At 37.2% G+C, this 27,700-nt stretch overlaps 4 protein-coding genes across 4 annotated transcripts; 3 read left to right on the top strand and 1 right to left on the bottom strand.

Annotated features, from left to right (window-relative positions):
• Positions 1-319: 319 nt before the first annotated feature.
• Positions 320-4,037, top strand: LOC133854782 (putative receptor-like protein kinase At3g47110). The gene is made up of 2 exons (XM_062291058.1): positions 320-3,248; positions 3,554-4,037. The coding sequence occupies exons 1-2, from the start codon at positions 320-322 to the stop codon at positions 3,913-3,915; spliced, it is 3,291 nt and encodes a 1,096-aa protein (XP_062147042.1). The 3' UTR covers positions 3,916-4,037.
• A 1,490-nt stretch (positions 4,038-5,527) lies between these two features.
• On the top strand, positions 5,528-6,985 carry LOC133853949 (protein FAR1-RELATED SEQUENCE 5-like). The gene has a single exon (XM_062289969.1). The coding sequence runs from the start codon at positions 5,528-5,530 to the stop codon at positions 6,983-6,985; it is 1,458 nt and encodes a 485-aa protein (XP_062145953.1).
• Positions 6,986-13,760: 6,775 nt separating this feature from the next.
• On the top strand, positions 13,761-15,022 carry LOC133853948 (uncharacterized). Its single transcript, XM_062289968.1, has 4 exons — positions 13,761-13,974; positions 14,090-14,336; positions 14,454-14,510; positions 14,917-15,022. The coding sequence occupies exons 1-4, from the start codon at positions 13,761-13,763 to the stop codon at positions 15,020-15,022; spliced, it is 624 nt and encodes a 207-aa protein (XP_062145952.1).
• A 1,001-nt stretch (positions 15,023-16,023) lies between these two features.
• LOC133854656 (cytochrome P450 CYP82D47-like) lies at positions 16,024-18,910 on the bottom strand. Its single transcript, XM_062290901.1, has 3 exons — positions 18,780-18,910; positions 17,260-18,279; positions 16,024-16,776 (listed from the first exon to the last, which is right to left on the bottom strand). The coding sequence occupies exons 2-3, from the start codon at positions 18,265-18,267 to the stop codon at positions 16,153-16,155; spliced, it is 1,632 nt and encodes a 543-aa protein (XP_062146885.1). The 5' UTR covers positions 18,268-18,279; positions 18,780-18,910; the 3' UTR covers positions 16,024-16,152.
• Positions 18,911-27,700: the final 8,790 nt, after the last annotated feature.

Here is a 27,700-nt window from a genome sequence, read left to right as displayed (position 1 = left end):
ATGGTTCTTGTACTCTTGTTTCAAATGAAACACTTGACAAGCAAATGAGCGTGCAGTACAAGCTAAACTTAGTCAAGCCCCGGACTCCACGTTTCTCCCTTCAATAATTTCTCTGTCATGTTTCGTAGAAATTTCTTTGTCACAGCTAGCGACCTGTTTTCTCGTTAATGTTGACAGTGAGAAGAGGAATCTGAGTTGTTATTATCTTTTGTGGAAAATAATCTCCCAAGTCAAGCTTATATAATTTTTTATATATGATGATACAATTAATCAATATTCTATCTCTCTCTCTCTCTCTCTTTTGTGCACAGTACTCATGATGACGCTAATGGAAAGAAGGCCATTCATTCCCCTGCTCTTGGCTTTTATTTTAGTACAGCCATGCATGCTTCCATTGATCCAAGCTTCCATCACCAACTTCACCGATGAATCAGCTCTCCTTGCCTTCAAATCTAAACTCAGTCCCGGTCCAAACGAAACCGTCTTGGCCGGCGACTGGTCCCCAAGAAACAACTTCTGCCACTGGATTGGTGTCTCATGTAGCCGAGGCAGGCAGAGAGTGGCATCTTTGAACCTCTCCTACATGGGTCTTGAAGGCACCATTTCTCCTCATATTGGTAACCTCTCCTTTCTGGTCTCCCTTGACCTCTCTCACAACAATTTCTTTGACTTTGTGCCCCACGAGATCAATCGTCTCCATCGCTTGAGAATACTCCGGCTGTCGTCCAACTCGTTGGAAGGTAGCATCCCCCCAACTCTTGACAGTTGCTTGAAGCTTCGAGAAATAGATCTTGGCAGGAACCGTCTTGTGGGTTCAATCCCATCTTCTCTCGGCAATTTGTCCTCGTTACAGATCTTGAATTTGGGAAACAACAGCCTTACTGGTTCACTTCCTTTTGTCATCTTTAATGCATCTTCTTTAACCAGAGTTCTTCTTTCTAGAAACTACTTCTCAGGAACTCTTCCAATGGATCCTTGCAGCCGCTGTCCTAATCTTCAAAGACTTTATCTTTCGAACAATGAGTTTAGTGGTCGACTTCCTTCACAGATGAATTACTGTAGAGAACTCGCATACTTGAGGCTTCAGCAGAACAAGCTTGATGGGAGTATTCCGCAAAGTTTTGGGAGTTTGGAAAAGCTTAAAAGCCTATATCTTGGAGGTAACAACTTAACTGGTACTATACCTGCTATTTTAAGTAATTTGACGAGCTTATTTGAGTTTGCAATTGAGAGTAACAACATTAAAGGAAGCATTCCAAGTGATTTATGGCGTCTTCCGAATATTATGATCTTGGAGCTTGGAGGGAATAATCTCACGGGGCCAATACCCCGAGAAATTTTCAATAGTTCCTCTTTAATAGTAATCTCCTTGGCTTATAATTCCTTCTTTGGAAATCTTCCATTAGATGATGAGGTTTTATGCCCTCATCTTGATACTCTGATCATTTCTGCCAACAAAATTAGTGGTCGAATCCCATCACATCTTTCAAATTGTTCCCAGTTCATTGACCTAGGTCTTAGTGGAAACTTGCTCTCTGGACCAATACCCAAAAGTCTTGGAGACTTGAAATATCTCCGAAAACTTTTTCTAAATGGTAATCAGCTGAGAGAGGAGCCTGGAGATGAAAAGTATAGTTTCCTTTCATCTTTATCTAATTGCAGATTTTTGGAAGAGTTGCGGATTTCTTACAATCCCTTGGATATTACTATTCCGGATTCCATTGGAAACTTTTCAGTTTCTCTTAACACCATTGATGCTTTTCAAAGCCAAATAAAGGGTCATATTCCTGTGGGAATTGGTTCCTTAGAAGGCTTGATCACGCTTGATTTGGGCAACAACAGTTTGATTGGAAACATACCGGCCACATTTGGGAGATTGGAGAACTTGCAAAGATTGTCTCTTGATAATAACAACATTGAAGGATTCATTCCAGAAGAATTATGTCAATTGCATAAATTGGGGGAATTGTCTCTCTCAAATAACAAAATCTTTGGATCCATCCCAAATTGCATTGGAAATCTTAGTCATTTGACAAAGCTAAACCTTAGTTCTAACAGATTGGAATCATCAATACCATTAAATTTATGGAGCCTTGAAAGTATATCATCCTTGGATCTATCAATGAATTCCCTTGTTGGATATTTGTCTCCAAACATGAAAAAGGCAGATACTATTGAACATGTGGATTTGTCTCGAAACCAAATTGGTGGAAATATTCCAAGAATCATTGGAGCTTTTGAAAGCCTAAGGTATCTTGATTTGTCAATGAACTCATTTGAAGGAAACATTCCAGAGTCTTTTGGAAATTTGAGAGGATTGGATGTGTTAAACCTCTCATACAATAATCTCTTTGGTGTAATTCCTAAGTCTCTTGAGACGCTTTCATATCTCAAATATTTAAATGTTTCTTTTAATGAGTTATCTGGAGAGATTCCATTAGGTGGGCCTTTTGCAAACTTCACAGCTGAGTCATTTTTAGGAAATAGAGCACTTTGTGGGAATCCAACTTTCAAAGTTCCGCCTTGTCCAACTCCAGGCTCCAAAGGATCAAGGGCGAAACAAATTTTGCTCAAATATTTTCTTCCTATCATTGCTTCAATTGTATTCTTTGGTGCACTAATTTATATGTTGAGAAGACACCGAGACAGTAATATGCAGGTTCCAAGTTTACTTCATACAGTGCCTATGTTGGAGCATAGAATGATATCATATCAAGAGCTTTGCCGAGGAACAAACAATTTTTGTGAAAGTAACTTGCTTGGATCGGGAGGTTTTGGTTCTGTATATAAAGGAATATTATCCGACGGAATAATTGTTGCTGCCAAAGTTTTAAATTTGCAATTGGTTGATGCTTTTAAAAGCTTTGATACAGAATGCGAGGTATTGCGGGAAATTCGACATAGGAATCTTGTTAAAGTCATAAGCACTTGCTCCAACCCTGAATTTAGAGCTTTGGTACTTCAATACATGTCTAATGGCAGTCTTGAAAAGTGGTTATACTCTTTTAACTATTGCTTAAATCTTCTTCAAAGAGTAAACATTATGATTGATGTTGCATCAGCGTTGGATTATCTCCATCACGGTAATTCAGAATCTGTGGTGCACTGTGATTTGAAGCCTAGCAATATCCTTCTAGACGAGGACATGGTTGCACATGTTGGTGACTTCGGCATTGCAAAGATTTTAGTTAAAAACAAGGATGTGACACAAACCAAAACTCTTGGCACACTTGGCTATATTGCACCAGGTACATGAATTCACTTCTATTTATTCCATTACTCAAAGGCTAATTATCCAATAGAGGCTACAAAAAAAATTGTGATGCTTTAGGCCTAACTATTTTTCTTAAAAATGGTGTGTGTGTCTATATATATATATATATATATATATATATATATATATATATATATATAGGTGTAATTGTGTGTATATATTTAAATCATTTATTTATTTATTATTTTTTTTAAAAAAAAAAAGCTTTTTTACCATGTGGATTACTCTTTTTCGGATCACTAACCTAAGGCATTATTGAAAATTTGCTTGTTTTGATAGAGTATGGTTCAGACGGAAAAGTGTCCATCAAAGGTGACATTTATAGTTATGGTATAATATTGTTGGAGATAATCACAAGGAAGAAACCCACCAACGACATGTTTGCTGGAGGATTGACTTTGAGGCAATGGATAAATGCATCACTCCCTGACAACATGATGGAAGTTGTTGATAATGGTTTACTAAGAATAGAATCTGGAAGAGACGTAATTGCCACGCGAAGTATTCTTTTGTCCATCATGGAACTAGGCTTAAGGTGCTCTGAAGAGTTGCCAGATGAAAGAATCGATATCAAAGAAGTGCTTACTAAGCTTAGCAAAATCAAATTGAGATTGTTTGAAAATAGAAACAGGGGTATCTGATATCTTTAAACATGGTTTTGTATCGTTTTGTTTTTTGCAGTTTCATAAATTGCTTACAATTGGTATTTCATATATCCATGTAACTTGTCATGCTTTAAAAAATTGTTTGGGATTTTCTATCATCTTTCTACTTGAGCCCTTGCATCTTGTTCTTTACTGATATTTTCATTGAGATCATTTCCTATATCATTCCACGTAGAAGTGTAGAACTAGGATCTGCATATATAATTAACGTGTTTCTACTTTAATAGAAAACTTTAATGTACACCAATATCAATAGAGTGCCCCTTCTATACGGCAGAGGCAAAAACCAGTGGTTTTTTGCCAGCCAATAAGCACTTGACACGTTAGCAAAAAGCAAAAAATTAAAATGATACTGAATTAGCTAATCCCTCCCATCTCTCTTCTAAACTCTCTTCTGCGTTATGATTCTCCTAAGCCTCACGATTCCAACAAAAGAGACAAACCCCACTGCCCAAATCACGTCCGCCGGTCTGCTGTCCGTCGTCCTCCCGTCAGCCGTCCGTCGTCCACCCGTCAGCCGGCCCTCCTGTCCTTCCCTAATCACTGCACGTCCACTGGACTGAACCACGCAGCCTGCTCGTCCGTCCGTCCTCCCCTAAATCCGTCCGTCCGTCCGGCGGCCCAAATCTGTCTGTTCGTCCGCCGTCCCAAATCCCCAAATAACTGCACGTCCGCCTGGACTAAACCACGCAGCCCGCTCGTCCGTCCGTCGGCCCCAAATCCGTCCTTCCTCCCCAAATCCTTCCGTCCTCCCCAAATCAGCCCGTCCGCCCCAAATCCGCCCGTCCGCCACCCGTCCGCCCCAAATCACCATCTGTTGAACTCCAGAAATTGCACTCGAGGTTAGATGAGTTGTGCTTGGTTGCTTGGTTCCTTATTTTGTATTGGGAGAAACTTCTATCACTGGCAAAAATATGGTCCAAAAATATCACTGGCAAAACTTCTATCACATGTCAAAAATATTGGTTGCTTGGTTCCTTATTTATTTTCTATCAATGCCCTGTTTGGTTGCTGACAACCGGAAAATATGGTCTTTATTCATGTGGCATTCTCTTTTGTACATGTATTTCATGTATCAGTGTCTAAAAATGAGAGGAAATTGGTAGTTTTTAAATTAGAGGGTGCTAATTCATCTTGCAATTAAATTTAGAGTGCTAATTCATCTTGCAATTAATTTAGAGGATGCTGCAGATTGTGTTGTTTAACAACGTTTGATGTAGGGAATGCCAAATACAAGAAAGCACATGTAGAAATTTATAACCTATTGTATTAATTTTTTTTTTTAATACAAACATTTTGTGTTATATAGTTGCTGTCAATTAACCTATTGTGTTAATTTTTTTATAACACAAACATTTTGTGTTATATAGTTGCTGTCAATAAAGCTTTCATTCACTCAAAAAAAAAAAAATGTTGGATGTGATGCTAGAACATGACCCAATAATTCTAGTTTAAAGTTGTGTTTATGTTTAAATATTTCAGTATTTATACTTGAAGAATATTGTTATCTTCTTGTAGGATTGCTAAAATGAGTCCTAATAGTCATGCTGAGAATGAAATGGTAGAAGATAGACATGCTGAGAATGAAATGGTAGAAGATCAAAATGATTTGAAGCAACCAATTGTCCGCCTTTCTTCATTTAATGGTCCGAGGGAACCATGTCTTAGTATGAAATTTGATGAATTAGAAGATGCTCATGCATGTTATAATGCTTACGCAAGGCGAATAGGTTTTAGCATTCAAAAAAATCATTCTCGACTATCGAAAGATAAGTCGTTAATTGGGATAGAATATGTTTGTTCAAGAGAAGGATTTCGTCATCAAAGTTGTCAAAAGAAAATCTATATAAATTCAGAGCCTGCCGAAACAAGGATAGGATGTAAAGCAATTATGGGTTTAAAGAAAGTGGGGTTAAAATGGACTGTATGTAAGTTCATAAGTGAACATAATCATGAGCTCCTTTCTCCTAGAAGTACAAGTTTACTTCGTGGACATAGAGTGGTAACACGTGCCCAAAAAAATCTTATAGATACTCTCAATGAGTCTGGTGTACCCCCAAGGAAGATAATGTCAGTGTTGAGTAAAGAATCAGGTGGCGACTATAATGTTGGTTGCATTTCTAAAGATGTTGAAAATTATGTGAGCAATAGAAGAAGATTTCGTTTTGAAGAGGGAGATGCACAAAAAATGTACAATTATTTTCTTGAGAGACAATCCCAAAATCCAGGTTTTGTTTACGCAATCCAAGTAGATGAAAATGGATGCATGGGCAATTGTTTTTGGGCAGATGCTAGATCACGAGCTGCATACCAATATTTTGGAGATGTTGTTACTTTTGATGCGACTTACTTGACAAATTGTTATAAGATGCCTTTTGTTTCCTTTACTGGAGTTAACCATCATCACCAATCTGTGATGTTTGGATGTGCTTTGCTTGTAAATGAAATGGCTGAATCTTATACATGGTTGTTGAAAACATGGCTTGAGGCAATGCTTGGACGTGCTCCTTCTACAATTATCACAGATGATGACAAGGCAATGGGTAAGGCAATTGCAGAGGTATTACCAAATGTCACTCATAGATTGTGTTTGTGGCATATTTTACAAAAAGTTTCAGAACATTTGGCTCATATATATAATAAATATCCGTCTTTTCAAAGAGATTTCCAGCATTGTATTCATAGCACAATCACAATTGAAGAGTTTGAGACGGAATGGAGTGAAATTGTAGGCAAGTATGAGTTGGTAGAGAATGATTGGTTGAAAAAACTCTATATGCGGCGTGAAAAGTGGGTGCCGGCTTACTTGCGAACCACATTTTGTGCTGGCATGTCTACAACTCAACGGAGTGAGAGTATGAATAAGTTTTTTAAAGATTATGTCCGTTCGAGCACAATGGTGAGTGAATTTGTCTATCACTATGAAAAAGCCTTGGATGCACGTTATTTTAAAGAGAAACAAAAAGATGTGAAGACAAAAACTTCTAGACCGATTTTAAAAACATGTTACAAGATGGAAGTAGAGGCAGCAAAGGTTTACACATGAGAGTCTTTTTTGATGTTTCAAGAAGAGTTATTTAACAGTCAAAATTTCAAATCATCTAAACATCGGGAAGAAGGAGGGATGAAGATATATAGGGTGACTCTTCATGGGAGAGAAAGTCCATTTTATGAAGTTTCATTTGAAGTTCTTGAGAAGAAAGCTACTTGTACATGTCATAAATTTGAATTTGTTGGAATTTTGTGTGCGTACATTCTTCAAATTTTTTTGAAAAAGTCTTTGGTGGACACTATTCCCCAACATCATGTTCTAGAGAGATGGACGATCAATGCCAAGAGTCGCATTATACATGGCATATCTAGTGATGATATACAAGTAGAAACACAAAATTCTTTCACCTTGATGAGAAATAGCTTGATGTTGCAATTTTATGAAGTTGTCGAAGTGGGGTGCCAATCAAAAAGAAAATATGAACATCTTGGCATTGGTTTACAAAAGCTTCATCACGAGCTTTTGATAATGGATGATGGTAGTGATAAAGATATAAATGATGCTAATGAAGGAAGTGCCGAAGATCTTGTGTTAAACAACCAAGTACTATCAAACCTTACATTCACTTTGCAAGATCCTCTACATGTTCGATGTAAAGGAGCACCCAAATCTGTGAGACAAAAAAATCCAAAAGAAAAGCAAGCAATGACGAAAAGGACATGTTCCATTTGCAAGAAAACAGGGCATGTGAGAACCAATTGCCCTTCACATAAGCAAACAAGGTATTCTTATACATTTTTTATTTATTTACAATAATTTACATTAACATGCATTTTGATTTAATTCGTATTAAAATCTTCTTTTCTATAGGAATATTGTGAATACCAATATGAGGCCAGCTTATTTGGGGTTGATAGATGAACAAAGTTTAGTAAAGGTAAATTTTTATTATAACATATCCTCTATTAAAGAAATTTTTTTCCATTACCTAATTTTTGTTATTTGTCAATAATTTACAGTGCTCTTTGCCAACTATGGAGTATCCCTCTGCAAATACATTTGCCATGTCTCAAGATCCTGTATGTTTATCTACTACAATTGATATTGGTGCAGACAACATCAACGCCTATGAAAATGCTTGAAGTTGGTAATCGTTGTGTGGTGTGGTGTTTTTTGTAAGATTGTAATGCACAATCTGTGATTGATTTTTTAGTTATGAACATTTGTTATATAAATCAATCGGCATATGTAAAAAAAAACAGTTCAATGGCTATGTAAGCACATCATGTTCTAAGCACATCATGTTCTATGTACTTGGGTTTAAGCTAAAAAAAACTCATGTGCCCAAAATTTATTGGTTTTTAGAGAGTTTAATCAGAATTTGAATCTAGGTCAAGTTTGGTTAAGGGGGAAATGATTCGGTTTTGAAGCTTGTTAAGTGGGGGGCAGGCATTGAGATAGAATTTTGGTTGTCGTAATTGCTTCGTATTCAAGTTTTCAGTTTTCTTAGTATGGTTTATTCTTCTTGAGCACTGGCTTATTATGTTTATTGTATCTGAACAAAACTTCATGACATTTGGCAGGAACTTGAGTGAAGGTCTTTGAGGGTAAATGCTGGAGGATTCATCCTTTAGAGCTACTAGAAGTGGAGCAGGTTATGGTAATGCCAGTTTTGGTTCTTCCAACCGTGTTCATGTGGGCAACCTCGCAGGGGGTGTTGATGACTTGGCACTTGAGACTTTGTTTAGTGGCTATATGTGATTGGTTTTTCAGTTATGAATATCTATGGTAAATGAGTACTACAAGTGCTTTTGTATATGGCTACAACTAATTAGTATTTTGGGAAGTTATTAATGCATTGATTTTGGTAGATCAGCTTGTAAATTCTTATTGATTTTGGTGGATCAGCTTGTATATTGGCCACAAAATGGCACTGGATATACTGCACAATGATTCTTCAGAGAAGACTTGTTTGATCCTTAATAAAATATGACAAATCTTGTTGCCTTTTGTGCTACTCACGTGAGGGCCAACATACACCCTAATATTTTACAAGAAAAAATAAAGTGCTTTATCAACTGGTGGGATCATCTACCAAAGGAAGCCAAGGCAGAGATTGAAACTTCTGTAAAGAGCACCCAAAATCATCATATTTGGTTAGTTTTGGTTAGATTCAAAACTGATAAGAAACTCAAGTGTTATGAACTGAAATCTAGCGACATTCCTGACTTTTTCAATATGGCCCCCAAGTCAAACCAATTGGCTGTTCATTCTTTGTCGATTCTCGGGAGTTTTCTCCAATTAACCAATAAACTTGGAATGGACTAAGTCCTGAAAGTGACGTTGCAATAATGCAATTCACTGAAGAATAATAACCTGTTTTACAATACAAAACAGAGCATCAAATTTTCTACAAAAATCCAACAATCACCAATAAAACCCAAGAACATCAAGCGGCACCCTGGGATCACGACCATCAGTATTTTGTGGTGGAACAAAACACACAGAGAGAGAGGACCCCGACGTCGGCTCTGAGTATCAGATGTGGGGAAACTAATCAGAGAGAGCGGTGGCGTTCGGGCATCATCTACGTTCGTCTTGGGCGGCGACGTTCGGGCCTGGGCACCGTTCATCTTGGGCGGCGGGAACGGCGGCGTTCGTTCGGGCATCATCTGCGTTCGTCTTGGGCGGCGGAGGCGGCGGCGTTCATTCGGGCCTGGGCACCGTTCGTCTTGGGCGGCGGGAACGGCGGCGTTCGTTCAGGCATCATCTGCGTTCGTCTTGGGCGGCGGAGGTGGCGGCTTTCGGGCCTGGGCACCGTTCGTCTTGGGCGGCAGCAGCGTTTGGCTTCCCCGGCGATACACCTGTCAAGAACATGAAGAGAGTGAGAGAATATGAGGAGTTGAGTGGTGAACCGAGGGTTTTTTGTTTGTAGGCTTGGTTCTATTTCATTTTGACTTGTTCTAGGCTGACGTGTTTAACTCTCATTGGAAGACAAAAAATGCCTGCTTTCTGCCACATCCTGATAGAAGTTTCTCCCATATCAATAACATTAATGAGAAAGCATATGACTAGATCTATCTATTAATGGGGTTAAACGCCTTGCTTTTATTATAGGGTTAAATGCTTTTTACTCCCATATGGTTTAACAAATTTAATTTTATTTGTCCACCTTGATTTCAATTCATATCATATATGATACCTCGCTTAAGGCTAAAAATTGAGATGGTCCTTTCGTCTATCTTCCGTCCATAAAATTAGATGAAATTCACGTCAAACCCATAAACAAATATTTTAATGTGTGTGTGTGTGTGTGTGTGTGTTTTTTTTTTTTTTTTTTTTTTTTTTTTTTTTTAACGTTTTTTGTTTTTTTGTGTTGTTTTTTTTGAATTTTTAATGATTTTTTTTCCTCTTTTTTTTTTTTTTTAAAAAAAAATAAAAAATAAAAAATTAATGTGCCATATGGACACATGACAATTTTTGATTGGTTTGACGTGAATTTTTGTTAAATTTAGATCTATGTATTTATTTATTTGCATAGGTTTGACCTCCGATCCCATGCAAAAAATATTGGTTCTGCTCCTGTATAAAATGAATAAGTTAATTGAATAACTCATGAACAACCTCAAGTATGTTCAAAAAATAAATGAGATATGCTTAAACAAATTATCTAGATGGATGATAAGTTTAAAAATGAATCGTGTTTCGAAAGGAAACTAAACAAGCTACACTTAAACTAAACTTGAACATTGGATTCAAGCTCTAAACACAAGTGCACTGCTTGTAGATGCATTTTTCACAAAGCCACTAGTAAAAAAAAAAAATACAAATTAAATTGGCATAAGATCACCACCAAGGTGGTAGTTGAGTTGGTAAAGTAGCAAGATATAAGGTTCAATTCCTCCCCTCCTTTCTTCCTAGTGGTCACGGGTTTGAACCCGCTTGCGGTAGTAGTCCGCGAATCAGATGCTACTAAGAAGGGGCTTTACCAACTTGCACTTTGACAGGGCTGTGGGTACGGACTCGTCTTCGATCCAATGCAGTAACTATGGCTCAAACCAAACATTTTACAGCTGGTGGAAACCCCGATGGTCACGCCTTAGGGGGGTAATTACACTGGTCGCCCCTTCCCGCCTTTTTAAATTAAAAAAAAAATATTGACATATAATCCGGCAATGGACGGGACTCCCCTGACAATGTGTTATATTCTGCTCCCCTAGAAGAGAGAGACAAAGTGTGTTGATATAAGTGTACTTTCCTCTATTTTTTGCTTTTTTTCATAATTCTTTAAATGTAGAGAAAATTCATAAGAAAAAACTCTTGAAATAGATTATTTTTGTTGTTACATAAAGGAACACTAAGAGACACCAAGTAACCCCATCGTTTTCCATCTCACTCTTTCATGGTGACATATTTCTGAGACAGGTATTTTCTCTCATTTATGTTATCTCAACCTATTAATTTCTCATTGCATCTCGAATCTCGATTTATCTATATTCACAATGAGAAATGCTAGAAATGCACCCATCATCTCTCCTTTGTCCCCTCCTTTCCCTTAAAAAAATTGATTTTAAGGAAAAAGTTGTCTCTGATGTCACATCAGAGACAACTTTTCCCTTAAAACCAATTTTTTTTATTATAAAGGGAGGATGAAGGGGGGATGAGGGGTGCATGTGTAGCATCCCTCATTCACAATTTCAAACCTTTATATTTTTCTTTTCTTGTTTTTTCAATCATGCATGGTTGAATGAGAGAAGGCAATGAAAATGTCTAACGTTATTGTTTTCTAAATGCTCTTGAAATTAATTTCCTTTTCGGCATAACAAAAGGGAAAAAGAGGGGAAAGTAGTAAATAGGTCATTTTTTTAATTCCTTGTTTCTAAAGGGGAAATTTCACTTTAACTTCTTGAATTGTTGTCGCTTTTATAAATTTTTTCAAAAGTTTAAAAACTATCAATTTAACGTATTGAACTTTAAAAAATTTGTAATCTAACCCGTTTCAGTTAGGATTTTATGGAAAATCCTAACAGAGGATAAGAAAATTTCAAAAGACCCTATTTTTTTTTTTTTTTTAATCTTTTTTTAAAAAAATTAATTGTAATTTTATAAAATTTATAGGGGTATAAATGTTATTTTACCATTTGATTGTTTGATTTAACCTCAAATCTTAACGGGAGGGATGAGATTACAAAAAAATTAAAAATGAGATAAACGAAATTGAAAGTTTTAAAAATTTGGAAGGATGATAGAAGTTAAGGGTTTGAGTGAAGGATTTTTTTTTTTAAAAAAAATAAAATAAAATAAAATAAAAAATTACTTGTATGTTCTATTTGGTTTATGAGAAAATGTATCAATGAAAACGAGAACTTGGAACTTGGTTACTGGGGATCTGAGTTTCTCTTTTCTTTTATTTTCTTCTTCTTTTTTTATTCTATTTTTTTATTTGTTTTTAGACAACCAAACTGATTATATTAGGTGGGCTTAAGATATATTGAATTGTTTAAAGTCGATTTTGGTTTCTGCTGCTCTGTGTTCGAGTTTCTTGCTGTTACTTCATGATTCAAGATATGGGAAATCCATTCAAAGTACAAATCAAGTTTTTTTGATTCATGGGATTGATTTACTAGTGGACCTAGATAAGTTATTTCAGTGTAAATGAGTTTGAGCTGAATTTTTGTCGAGTTGATCTCAGGGTCATTTTTTTTTTGACGTAAAATATTTTACGAAAAATGTTTTCTCTAATTTTGAGTGTCTGCCTAGCGTAAAATATTGGTCAACCGAATATCTTTTTAGTTGATATATTAAGAAAACTAACCTTCATTATGTGTAAAATGTTCTACGCTTCTACGTAAATTATTTTTCGCCGCTCTCCCACACCTCCAGATGGGCTATTGTAAAAATGTCTCCTATAGGACCTAACTATCTGAGCAGATAAAAACTCTACAATTGCTTACCCAAATTGTAAGTAATATGAGCAGACAATTGCGCTAGATTTTAATCTCACCCCTCTCTTCCTCTGCAGCTCATATTCGTCATCTCTCTGTCTCGCGGACAGAAAACATTTTATGCTGATTAAGTTCGTTGATTAATGCATAAGTCTATATTTGGGTAGAAATCGATTAAAATTGTCGATAGAAAAAACTCTTTTAGTGTAATTTGTTATCTACTTACCCTCCAACCTATGTTCGTATGTAATAGAGCAATGAAAAGAAAAAGAAGTTCAACAGCCTCTGATGCCCAAAATGGCGACAAGGAAGCAGAGGAAGTTGCCGATGAAGGAATTCGAAGCATAACAGATCTCCCAGAACCCGTCTTTCTCACAATTCTGCTTCAATTAACTTCCCATGAAGACAATTCTCATTTGCAGGTGCGTATGCAAACCTTGATGCAATCGTATATCCAGTTCCGAATTTGCGAAGTTGTACTCTAGAAAAGCACGTGCTTGTCTCCTGATTCGAACCAATGATCCTAAACGAGTTTCAAGAACCATCCACCTTATTGAGCTTGAACATGAAAATTTCGATCTGGGGTGTTTATTTTGTGATGCCGGTTGCCCTCAGTGTGACCTTCATGTAAACATGGAACTTGACACCAAAGTTAAGCTTCCATTACGTGATGCCAAGATGGTACTCAACAGCACAGATAATGCCACTGCCAGTGTGAAGCTTAATCCTAAAGGTGGAGTAAGCAAGAACAAGTGTTTCATTGCCTCAAAAAAACCCCAATTGCAATTTGCAAAGACCACAAGTTTGGCATAGTGAACCCGTGTGAAGGGTTGCTTTGCTTGTCTGAACACAAACAAAACAACCCTGTTGTTGTATGCAATCCAATGACTGGAGAATTTATCAAACTTCCAGAAGCAAGCAAGGTTGAGAAATCTAGAGAGAAGATTGATGCTTGTCTGGGCTTCAGTCGAAGAACTAAACAATATAAGGTGATAAGAATTTTCACTCCATACATCTGTGGGAGGAAAGAGTATCTGTATGACGATAAGGTGGCTGAGATATACACACTTGGGACAAGATCGTGGAGAAGTGTGGCATGTGCTCCCTTCATGCTATATGGAATAAAATTTCCCACCTACCTTAATGGAGCAGTTCATTGGTTTCGTCCTGGTTTATTTTGACGTTTATAACGAGCAATTCCAATTAATTCCAGCTCCCCCAGATAAGTATAACAGCTACGGTGGTAAGAATATAAATCTCATAAGCATGGGTGTTTTAAATGGTCATCTCTGCATATGTGATGCTGCTGAGTTTGGCTGTGTTTGCATATGGGCAGTGAAGAAGCACGGGGTCCGAGAATCTTGGAGTAAAGTGTTTTCTATTAATACTGAGACTGAACAACGATGGCCGCAGGGTTTATATCATCCATTGAAGAAGTTTAAGAATGGAGCAATAATGATGTACCATGCTTGCAACTGCCTGCTCTATTATGACCCTTCAAGAGAAGAGCACTAGTATTTTAAGATTCGTGGAAGTGAATCAAACTTTGAGGCAGTTGTTTGTATTCCAAGCCTCAGGTCGCTCAAGGATGCTGTGATGGGAGACAATGTAGAGGTGCTGAATGTCAAATCAAGGTAAAATTTTGCTGTTTTGCATTGAATATCTGCTTTAACCTCTGATTAATCAAGATCAATAATGACATGATATATATATTACACTTTAAGCTGCAATTTTTTTTTTCTTTCTGATTTTGTATGAAATAAAACCAACTTTACTCTCTGTTGATTAATGACTGAGAGGGTTTAGGAACATTGTTGCATTGGTGGAGGTTTGCTATGGAGACATGGGAAAGATATCCAATCTGCAATTTTAATAAATGTTGCATGTGATATGTTTTAGTTTCTGGAGTGGAGACTAGTTGGTGTTGCTTCCATGCTCTTAAGCTTAAGCTTATCTGTTAAAGAATAATTTGTTTGTTTTAGTTTATTTTACAGAGGATCATAATTCAGGCCCTCTATGTTCTTTTAACACAATTTACAGGTGTGCAAAATTTGAGCTGCGAGAAGAAGTCAAACCTCTCATTTTGGTGGAAGAAATCAGCGATCTGGCGTCGGATTTTTATACTTCGTCTGAGGAAAGCTGCTGAATTTGAAATTCAGTTCAAGGGTATAGACAAAATGCTTTTGTAATTTTGTGACAGTGCACTGTCTTAACTTTGAACCTTTTTGTAATTTTGTTCAATGGATTCTGCTGGTCATGTTGTAAGACATTTATTTGTTAATGGATTCTTTTGTTTCTGTTAATCTTAGTTTAGATTTTCAAGATTGATTTTGTTTGTGATTTGAGTACTATACTGTGATGGAGCTCAAAGATCAAACCTAAAATCAAAACACTGAAAAAACAAACAAAACCCACAAAATCCCAGAAACCCAGAACCCCAAATCAAACAGAAAACAACACGAGAAACCATTTACTGACAAGAAAAGAGAAACCGAAATACAAAACCCAGATATAATGAAACAACAAGATAGAAAACAGAACAATATGCAGAAGGCAAAAAGTACTCGCATTTTATCAGCTTCCCAGTTAGTCTGAGACGTGGTTCTTATAATATGATTCTTATATATAATAAATATCTCCACTAATATGATTCTTATTGTGACGTCCCACATCGCCTGAGAATAAGGATGTGCTTATATGTATAAATGCACCATTTATGACACAACGCGTTTTAAAGCCGTGATGGCCATGAACCTATCAGAACTCCACAGTTAAGCGTGCTTCTGCGAGAGCAATCTCAGGATGGGTGACCTCCTGAGAAGTCTGGTTTGGAGAGCCAAAAGCGGACAATATTGTGTCATTAGGGGTGAGTCGTTACACTTATAAATAAAAAAAATAAATAAAAAATAAAAACAAAAGAGTTTGTAGCTTATTTACCATTGATATTGCAAAATACAGCCCGTTAGTTGGGCATGGCAGAATACAAGATGCAGCTGCCAAAAAAAAAAAACCATTTATAACACTTGGTCTTTAAGCACTTTTGGATGCATTCCAGAAGCACGTACGCGGAGGGACTCGCCCCAGTGACGTCTCTCCATTTAACAAAGCCCATACATCCATGTATATATTTTTGTAGACAACATAATATATATTAATTTAGATACTTTATGTCTAAGAACTCTGGTACATGATTCCAATTTTCATGCATATATAAGTACTATTAGTACACCCAAATATATACTAGCTTGCATTTTAATGATCAAATATCTAATCAAATCATGCATATACATGGGTAGGAAGGCGTGGAGTGAGATGGACTTCAAGTGGTGTGGTTTTCATGTTGGTAAGTCCGATTTTCTCATTCATGTCCACAGGCTCATTTGACGGGGTTGTAATTTCAAAAGCGTGCAACAAGGTGGCAAGTGTGAGTTGCATAACTTGCAACGCAAGAGAGATTCCCGCGCACACTCTTCTGCCGGTGCCAAATGGTATAAACTCGAAATGCTGGCCCCTAACGTCAACATCCAGATGGGTTGTAAGGAATCTTTCTGGCCGAAATTCATTTGGATCAGACCACACACATGGGTCTCGATGGAGCTTTGAGAGATTAACAAGAAGTCGTGTGCCTGCTGGAACGTGATAGCCAGCCAAAATGCAGTCTTCCATGGATTCGTGCGGGAGAGAGAGTGGTAAGCCGGGGTATAAACGCATTGTTTCTTTGAGGATAGCTTGGAGATAGACTAGGTTTTTCATGTCGGATTCATTTACTTGCCTCTCCCTGCCAATCTGAACATCTAACTCTTGTTGTGCTTTCTTTAGGGCTTCCCGGTTGTTAAGAAGCAAAGAGAGAGACCATGCCATTGTTATTGTTGTTGTATCTGTGCCCGCTAGGATAAGGGCCTGCAAAAAAAGTACCAAAGCCAAAGTTTTAGATGGTCAGGCCAAAAAAGTTTGAATATTGGACTGGTAGCTTTTGGATAGATAGTTTCGCAACCTGACAACACGCCGGGGGGGGGGGAAGGATATCCACCATGCTTCTTCTCTTTTGTTAAAACGAAGAATTTCCATAAACCAACAGTACTACTTCCCTCACATTGTTAAGCCAATTATATATATATATATATATATATATATTAATTTGATTGTTATTTTTCTCGTCATGGACTTGATGATCTTTCTCTTGGATGTATGATCAAAATGGTTACCAAACAACTATGAACTCTACGATGCCTATGCCTATTAATTTAATACTAGCTAGCTAGTTGATCAATGATAATCACTCTACTTAACGAAATATTCAAGCATGTTCATAATATTCAAGGAACATGCATCTTGTTGTATACATGCATGTGAAGTTAGTTATAGGGTACATCAAAAGCTTACCAGACATGTAGCTTTAGTGATTGTATCAGCATCATAATTAGAGATCCCTTCGTCGTCAGTAACAATAGACAACATCACATCCATAAAGTCTTGGTATCCCTTTGCCTCACCAGAAACTTTTCTTTGCTTATGTTCTTCTAAGCAACCTTCAACGACATCATCAAATTCTTTTGCAGTTCGCTTCATGGCCCTCTCGTACCCTCCCAAGTCCAACCACCTTAAGTAAGGAAGAGCATCTGCTACCACAAACGTACCACTCAACTCAACGAAATCTCTTACTAACTTCCACCACTGATCGTTATCTTCATTAATCTCATCCTTGGTTGCAGTCCCATCAAATCGCTTCCCAACAACCATCCTAAATAAAACATTTAGGGTTGTGGACCCAAACCATCTCTTCATCTCTACCAACATGTTGTTGTTCTTGACCCAGACCTCATATATCTCTTTTATAGATGTATTAACCTCAGACACTCGGATGTCTTTGAACATCTCAAGGCGGTGGTTTGATAGGAGCTCGAGGGTCGCTATTTTACGCACTTGGCGCCAGTAAGGACCGTAAGGGCTAAACCCAAGCATGGCATAGTTGTAGCCCATGAGTTGTGGAGCTATAGCTTTTGGACGGCAGGCAAAGACTTTGTCATTAGTGGTGAAACACTCTTTTGCTATCTCCCAGCTGCTCACTATCAGAGCCCGATGTACGCCCAGCCGGATAGTGAAGATTGATCCATACTTATCGGCCATGTTACCCAATGTTATATGGGCTGCTGTTGTCCCTCGTAATTGGTGGAGGTGGCCAATCAAAGGCCACGCGCCACCGGCTTGTGGTGGAAGTGTTGTTTTACGAGCAGTTATTTGGGCTCTTCTTAATATCCATAATAGAAAGAAGAGAAACAGAAAAAAGGCGAAGATACTGGCCATGAAAGTTGTAGAGGATGCATGAGGAAAGAGCATACTTCTGGAACACAACGTGGTCTTGACTGGGCCATGCAACCAATCGAACCACATCGTTTTGGTCGACTAAATAAGAGATGGAGATGTAAAACCAATAAATAAGACAGTCTGATTAAAACAAATTCAAAGTTGTACAGGGTATTGGTCATAAAGTTCTAAGAGTGTTATTTGTGCACTTTTTTTTTTTTTTTTTTTACACATTTATATTTGCCTATTTGGTGTGGAATTTGGAAAAGACTTGCAGACTTATCTACAACTTCTACTGCTTCTATACTCTATTGGAAAACTGAAAAGTCTACTGGAAGCCAGCTGAGATAAAAATGGCAAGTTTCAACCAACCCCCACTCAAGTCTCCCACCCAGTGACCCAGACGGTGGCTTGCACCACCGGTCCACCACCTTCATTCCCACCTGCTCTCTTACGATTATTTCTTTCCAAAAAAGCCCCAAATTTCGAAAGTTGAACCATATTTTAGTTCCTAAAGTGGCATGCAAAGCCACAAATCAGAGACTACACAAAGTAATTAACAGCGGAACAGAGGAGTAACAAAGGAACAGATAACTCACGTTGGACGCACGGGCAGACCGGCGGACTGTGGTCGATCTCTCAGCTTTCTCGCCTCTCGGTATTTCCACAAAAGCTTTCTCTTTTTCTGGTTGAGATTGAGAGAGATTTGAGAATTGTTGAGAATTTGTAATAATAAATCTCATATACACTGTTCCGCTTTACCAATATGCAGTGTGAAGATTTGGTCACATCAACTGTAACTTTGATTTGTTCTTTTGCTTTTTTCTTATCTTTTTTTTTTCTTTTTTTTTTTTCTTTTTTTTTTTTTAAAAATAATATCAATAAAAAAAAATATACATAATTCTCACAAACTGTCTTTTCATTATCAATGTTCCTCAAAATTATCAATTATATCCGGTGATAGAGCCACATAGAGCCTTGGGGCTGACCCACCCCAAGGCCCAAGGTTTTCTTAAGAAAAAAAAAAAAATAATAATAATAATAAATTAAAATTAAAATTTTACTCTTAATTTTTTTTTATATTTTTAGATTTGCCTCCTCCAAATGTTTTTTTTTTTTTTTTTTTCAATCATGCCCCCAAAGTTGGAATGCTACCAAAAAATGTCAATGTTCCAATAAGACCAATAAAAAGACAAAAATGACACTAAACTTTTCTCAATAAGACAAAAATGTCTTTATAAATTTGAAAAAAAAAAAAAACTAAAATTAAAAATTTAAAAATAAATTTTTAAAAACAAATTAAAAATTAAAAAAAAAAAAAGAAGGAAGATTTTTTTTTTTTTTTTTTTTTAAAAAAACAAACGAAAAAATAACTGAAAATAAAGAAAAAAAATAATAAAAAAGAAAGAAAGAAAAAACCGTTTTTATGTTTTTATATATTTTTTTTTTTTGCATAACTTAATTTTTTTAGTTTTTTTTTTAAAAAATTTAATAATTTAATAAATTATATTTTTGTCATTAGGAGGACATTGACATTTTTCGGTAATTTAGGGGGATTAACACAATTGGTAGTTTGGAATGACATTAACAATATGATAGTAGTTTGAGAAGATTATATGTATTTTTCTCTAAAAATAATGTTGGGTTCTTTGACCTTGTTTTTTTTTTTTTTTTTTTTTTTTTTGTCTTTTTGTTTTTTGTTTTTCTAATTGGGTTCTTTGACCTTGATACATGGTTTGAACACTTTATTTTTTTCGTTGTTGTTTTTTTTTTTTTTTTTTTTTTTTTTTTTTTTTTTTTTTAATTTTCATTCAGATATAGTATATCGTTTATGAATAAAAATAAAGATGGTACTTCTGTCAAACTTTCGTCCAAAAATTGACAGAAGTCTACATCAGCATCCTGAAGAAACTGAAACATGTCCTATGGACCATAACCGGTCTAGGGGTGGCCAAATCAGCCCTTTAAGAAAAATGGTGGTAGTTATGCATGGCCGAACCCAAAGACGAATTTTCTTTTTTGGGCCTTGTGGGGGTGGTTTCAGCAACCCCATTTTGCTCTTTGGGAATGACCGAACCACCCCCAATGACTTTTTATTAAAAGTTTTTTTTTTTTAATTTTCTAATTAATCATAGGGACACATGTCAATTTTTTAAGGCTAGGGACGTGAAATATAAGAAGTTTCGTCAAGTCTTGAGCTATAAACGAAGTATCATGTATTATACAAAATGAAACATAAAAAATAAAAAATAAAGTCAATAAACTACATTTTTAACCCAAAAATATTTTGCTCTGCCTCGATAGCGTTTAAATTTATTTTTTTTAAAGAAATTGACATGGTAATAGAACATAAAGGAAAGCTAATTAAATCATCTTGTATGGAAAAAAGCGATATTTCTGGGGCCTTAGATCGACCTTAATTAGAGCACTCTCAAAATTTGTCCAGAAAACTGTAGACGTCAATTAGTACTCTCAATCAGCTTGTAGGCCCTTGATTTGTTGGTTAATAATAATTAGCGAGATTTTTTCAACAAAATTATGCGCCACTATAAGACGTCAAGGACACTCAATCAGCTTCAACCGTGAACGCGTTATCTTTTAATTTCCTGTTTTGTCTTCAGATAGATTTTCTTAGATCGATCCTATCAATGGAAAAGGCCAATGACTGAGATTTTTCTTCCTATCTGCCATTTTTTTTATCATCATTTTCATGTAACCGTTGATCCGATCGAGAATAGAAATTGAAACAATTCATTTCACTTGACTGGTTTGCATGTGCATGGTCGGCATACTGAACTAGCATATGAGGTTGACCGGAGCTTGAAGGCTTCTGGATTAAGAATTTATATATAGGTCTTATAGATTTAATCGTTAATTTAAAAAAAAATAAAAAAATGTATAGGAGCTCTTTATCTTATTGTTATTAATAATTATAAGAAAAACATTGAGTAATGAAAAGATTGTAATCATATAATTATCATAAAATATTTGTTAATAATAAAGGGATTGCAATAATATGCATATTCATAATATGAGAATCGTATCATCACAGTACTTAGGCCTATCCATGGCCATGAATTGTATTAATTATAATTAGACGGTGGTTAATCCATAAAGCTTGGAAGGTAGGCACGGTGTGATGAGAACTTCAAGTAGTTGGAGTGGCTTTCAGGTTCGTTAGTCCAAGGCTCTCAGTCATATCAACGAACCAACGCATTCGAAGGAGTTGAGATCTCATACAATATTTGTAAGAAACTAGCAAGTGCTAAGTGTATCATTTGAAGGCCAAAATATATTCCAGAGCAAACGAACTCTTCTACCACTTCCAAACGGGATTAACTCAAAAATTTTACCCCTAATATCAATATCTTTTTGGGTGGTGAGAAATATTTCTGGCTAGAATGTCAACGTATTTGACCATATGCGTGGATCTATATCGATTTTCCAAAGGTTTGTGATTAGTCAGGAGCCTTTTGGGACATGGTAACCACTTGTAGGTGCAATTTCCGGTCCGATGACGTATCAGTTCCTGATTCGTTTTTTTAACGGCCCGGTTTGCTCCTTCGGTGGCTCGGGCCTTTGGGTACTCTACAAAATAGCAAGAACATGCCGGGTGTTGGCCGATGCGGCGTTCCTCCCTCCAATGCTTAAGTCAAGCGAGAAGGTGAGCAAATGCAGAGAAATCCCAATGTTCAAATACCTAGGGAGTCATATATTTATAGGCATTCCGGAGTGGGTGGAGGAACTGTGCCATGAACTGTGCATTTAGGATTTCCTAGGATCCTATGTCTGTCCCAGAATTGGGATGGGTAAAAATTCAAATTTTTAGGGATCCGGGGATGTCCGCCAGGTCTGACAGCATGATGTGATTCCGCAAATCTAAGGAGTTGGTAAACGATATGGATCCCTGTCCTTGCAAATCTCTATTGTGTCAGAGTAGGTGGTGTACTTTAGAGTCCTGCGAGCCTTGGTAGCCTCGTCGAGGCAAAAATCCCAAATATGTTTCTCACATCTCTTCACGGTGTTTCCGAGACATTCAATCACCAAACCGAAAGGATGTGGAATATACGAAGGCTCTTCTTATGCTTCATGAGGCAAAGCCCCCTTGAACAATAATATGTTGTCATTTTTGCAAATTTTTTCAAAAGTTCAAAAACTATCAATTTAATGTGTCGAACTTTAATTTAAAAATTTTGTAATCTCACCTCTCGGTTAGGATTGTAGAGGTGCTAGATGTCAAATCAAAGTAAAATTTTGCTGTTTTGCATTGCATGCATATCTTCTTTAATCAAGATCGATAATGACATAATATATTAAACTTTAAGCTGCATTTTTATTTTATTTTTCTGATTTTGCATGCAATAAAACCAACTTTGCTCTATGTTGATTAATGACTGAGAGGGTCTAGGAACATTGTTGCATTGGTGGAGGTTTGCTATGGAGACATGGGAAAGATATCCAATATGCAATTTTAATAAATGTCACTACAAGAAATTTTGATTTTAGTAACCTTAGTTTAGTAACGTGCAAAAGCCAATTGCACGTTACTAAACTTTAGTAACGTCCAACCAGTAACGTAAATATCGCGTTGGAGAACCATCAGTTGCTAGAATAAATTTAGTAACGTGAAAATGCAACTCACGTTACTGTATAGTAACATGGAATAAATGCACGTTAATAAAATTCTAGTAACGTGGAAAAATATGTTACTAAAACTAGCAACGTGATAATAAACGTCACAGGTTACTGAATATAGTAACGTGGTAATGTAAACGTCACTTAATATAGTAACGTGTAATTACGGGATGTTACTATTTCAGTAACGTGCATTTTTATACGTCATTGATCTAAGCTACTTGTCTTCTTCGTAATTTGTAAAGGTAGTAACGTATATTTATCTTAGCACGCTACTACGTTAGTAACGTGGTCTTGGTCAGGTTACGAAGTTAGTAACGCATCTTTATCACGTTACTATGATAGTAACGTGGTCTTTGTAATGTTACTATAATAGTAACATGTTAAAGATGCATTACAAAACACTTTACTAACGTGGTATTTAAAGCACGTTACTATACATTAGTAACCCGGTAATTGTATCACGTTGCAATAGTAGTAAGGTGATAATTTAGCACGTTACTAATATGAGTAAAGTGTGGTTTTATTTTGCACGTCACTAATAGTTATTTTAGTATCGAAAAATATAATCCTATATTAGTAACGTGTGGTTTTTGCACGTCACTAATTGTGCCAGAAATTTAAAAAAAAAAATAAAAAATAAAAAATATCAAAATCATATATTTCATACCAAATAATTTTCTAGCAGTTGACTTGATAGATGACACCAATTATTCCATTAACGGGAACAACAATATACATTCCCATCAATCATCAACATTAATCATAACAATTTATACGTTCCAATCAATCCATCAACAATCACAACATTTGACTTTTAATTCCAACAAATTCATTCTAATTGAACTTCAACATCAATTACAACAAATGAAAATCATACAACTAATATTGGCAGGTCATATATATGAAGAAAGTGTAAACGTTAGATGTACGTGCATGAGTCGGTTTCGTCACCATAGATATGTGAACAATGTCTAACGGTTGGGCAACGGCATGCTCCATATATATTACCTATATAAAACAAACAATACGATAGCATCGTATTAAATCCAACGCTTAGTACCAACACGTGGAAAGCAAAGAAACATTATAAATATTAAAAGAAATAACGTCACATAGACAAATAATTAACTATTATTACCTGAACCGCCGCAAACAAATGAGGTAACATGCAAACAAGATGTGAACTATATGCCAATTGCTAGGGTAACCTGTGAAACACACAACATAACCAAAATTAATAAATGTTATATATTTGTACATGATGCACACAAACAATCATAACAATCAACGTCTATTACAACAATTAAAAATCGTATAACCAATACAAAAGCCTTGTCATATTTATGAACAAAGTATACATAAGCATTACACGCAAAACATAATTAATGACTTGAAAGAATATAGTTGTGAAGAGTCGATTTCCTCACCATAAATACGTGAATAGCGAGTAACGGTTGCACAACAGCTTGCTCCATATATATTACCTAGAAATGATAAAACAAACACACTCAGCGAACAACGATACAATAGCAACGCTTGAAAAGTAAAGAAACATCATCAACATTAAGAGAAATAACGTCACAAAGACAAATCATTAAGTATTACCTAAACCGCTGCAAACAAACGAGTTAAGTTGCAAACGAGACGTGAAATAGGTCCCAAGTGCTAGGGTAACCTGCGAAATACACAATGTGCCCAATTCGTTAGCAAATACCAATCAATGTAGAAATAAATAACAGGAAAGTAGTCAAGTTATATTGAATCACATACGCTAAGATTGGCTCTAAATCTGGTCGGACGTGGTCAAATTCATCACTTGGATCTTGATCGTTATTTCTAGTTAATAGCAACGGCTCGCACTCATGATAGGTATCACATGAATCATGAGACCCTTCACCCTAACCAACGTCGTAGACGTTTCTGGGTTTAGTCCGCACGACACAAGCCCAACCTGGGTTCCTTTCATCCTGGACGTAAAATACTTGATCGACTTGTGAAGTTAGTACGTACGGGTCATCAGTCGCCAGGTCTCCCCTGTGCACAAGGCGAATGAAGCTGACAAGTTCCATGCCATACTCATCCACCTTGTACCCCCTGTCTCTCGTGGTGTCCGCCAAATCACGCTTGAACATGACATACTTGGTCCTGTCGTAGTACTCAACCTCAATTATATCCGTTAACTTCCCGTAGTATATTGAACCATCAATGGTCGGGACACACACGCCGATGTTCTGTGTCCTCTTCCCCACATCAGTTGCAACGGTGCGAAACAATTTGCCGTTTACCACGTATCTGTTGTACCTACTTGTTGTCTCCTTCGGGCCCATACAATGCATAACCAGCCTCTCACCCATCTCCTCCCTACGTTGAGCGTTCAATTGATCGACCTGCGAGCATAATTACGTAAGATGGAAATCAAAAATGGAAAACAAAAAGTCAACATGTAATAGCCAAACATTACATTAGACTTACGTAGTCACGGTACCAATCGCAGAACTGCTGATGATGTTGGGCTTCCAACTGATCTTCTATAGTCCGCCCCCTACCGTATGATCGCCTAAGCGTATCCATGTGCATCCTACAATTCGAAATCGTTGGAAGACTTTTATCTATTATTTACCTTTCCACGATGCAAAATTATAGAATCTAACACATGCTAGACTTGTTTTAACTTACGTCCTCAGTGGAAGAAACTCGTCAGAGTTGAGCGTAATATATCAGTGAATATGGCTCAACTGAATACAATTTAAGCTAACTCGTGTTGCCGCTCCCTTTGGACCATCAGGATTTCTGGGGGGTCTGTAGTGAAAGCTTGGTGCGTTACCTAAATATCTCGAGCAGAATGTCACCAACTCATTTGCTATGTACCCCTCTGCAATGCAACCCTCCGGAGCCGCCTTGAACCCCCCGAGGCTCCTACATATGAACATTAATGGTCAATCACGTCAATTATTCATTGTGTTATAAAACTCCTACTAATTAAAGTAATAAATATACATACATAAATTTTAACTCTTTGTTGGAAACATCCACCTATACTGTACGGGACCCCCGAGTCGACACTCACGAACAAGGTGCACGACCAAATGAACCATGCTAGTAAAAAGACCAGGGGGGAATACTTTTTCTAGATTGCACAAAGTGACACCAATGTTACCCTCTAGCTTGTCCATTTTCTCTTGGGTTAAATTTGTTGAGCAAATGCCCCTGAAGAATGTGGATAGCTCAACAAGAGGTCTAACCGCCTTATCCGGCAGTGAGCGGCGCAATGCAATAGGGAGAAGCTATTGCATTATTATGTGGTTGTCATGGCTCTTCAAGCCTGATATCATACGTTCCTTGAGGCGCACACATCGAGAAACGTTACTAGCATATCCGTTGAGCACCCTTACATTTTTTAACACCTTCAGAAAATTTATTTTATCTTCATTGGACATTGTGTGGCAAGCTACGGGCAAATAGGTTCTACCATCATCTCCCGTGTACGGATGCAATCGTGGCCTCAAACCCATTTCTTGCAAATCTTTGCAGGCTGCGTGGTTGTCTTTTGTTTTTCCTTTAATGTCGAGAATTGTGCCAAGTATGTTATCCATCACATTTTTCTTTTTGTGCATCACATCAAGGTTGTGCCGCAATAAATTATCTTTCCAATACGGCAACCTAAAAAAATACTTTTCTTTTTTCTAAACGACATTCTCATTTGCACCTCTTGTCGCTTGTCCCTTCTTCCGCTTCTTCTCCCTTTTTTTGCCCACACTCTTATCCCCAAATGACATCCCCTCCAACTGTTCCAGTATGTAATCACCATTTTGCACATCGGGTGCACTTTCTAATTCTTGGTTGCCGTCAAATGCTCTCTGTTCCGCCTCCAAGGATGATCCATTGGCAAGTATCTTCTGTGCCCCATATAACAATATGTATTGCCGTGCTTTAACCGTTTTGACCATGTCGAATGCATACAGACAGGGCATGCCTTTTCTCCCCTGTTGGGCCACCTAGACAGATCTGCATACGCCAGGAAATCATCAATCGTCCACATCAACTGCACCCCCATAATAACTGTAGCTCCTTAATCAATGGCTGGAGGTACACATCTATACACATGCCAGGTGAACTTGGGCCCGGAATGATCAGCGATAGTATAAATGACGTTTGTTTCATGCATATCCAAGGAGGCAAGTTGTACGAAACAAGCATGACTGGCCAAGTACTGTGGGAGGTGCTAATGTTCCCAAATGGATTAAAGCCATCCGAGGTCAGCCCTAGCCTGACGTTCCTGCTGTCGGCTGAAAAATCAAGATGTAATTGGTCGAATGACTTCTATGCCTCACCGTCAGCCGGATGTCTCAACACCCCGTCCTAAGTGGGCCTTCCGCATGCCATCTCATATGGGGCGCAGTATGCTCCGACATAAAAAGCCTCTGTACGCGTGGGATGAGCGGAAACCACCGCAACACTTTCACCGGACGTTTCTTTCTCAACGATGTGGGTTGACCATCCTCTCCCAAACAAATTTCATCCTTCCACCTAGATTCTCCACATACGGTGCATGACTCTAAATCCTTGTTGGCCTTCCAGAATAACATACAATCGTTACGGCACACAGAAATCTTCTCATACCCAAGCCCTATGTCACTGAGAAACTTTTTCGCCTCATATGTGTTAGACGGCAAAGTCTCATCACAAGCAGGCAGCAACTGATTCATGAACTCAAGCAATTCTGAGAAAATATTGTTGCTAATTCCGCCCATGCACTTCAGATTGTACAAGTGTACTATAGCACTCTATTTGCTATGCTTAGTACCCCCATGTATTGGCTTCTCCGCTTTTTTAAGCATGTCAGAGTACTTCTGAGCCCCACCTTCAGCTGATTCTTCTGTAA

This window comes from Alnus glutinosa, chromosome 13 (genome assembly GCF_958979055.1).
Source record: "Alnus glutinosa chromosome 13, dhAlnGlut1.1, whole genome shotgun sequence".
Taxonomy (NCBI): domain Eukaryota; kingdom Viridiplantae; phylum Streptophyta; class Magnoliopsida; order Fagales; family Betulaceae; genus Alnus; species Alnus glutinosa.
Note: the sequence above shows the minus strand (reverse complement) of the source record. Positions and strands in the feature narration are given on the sequence as shown.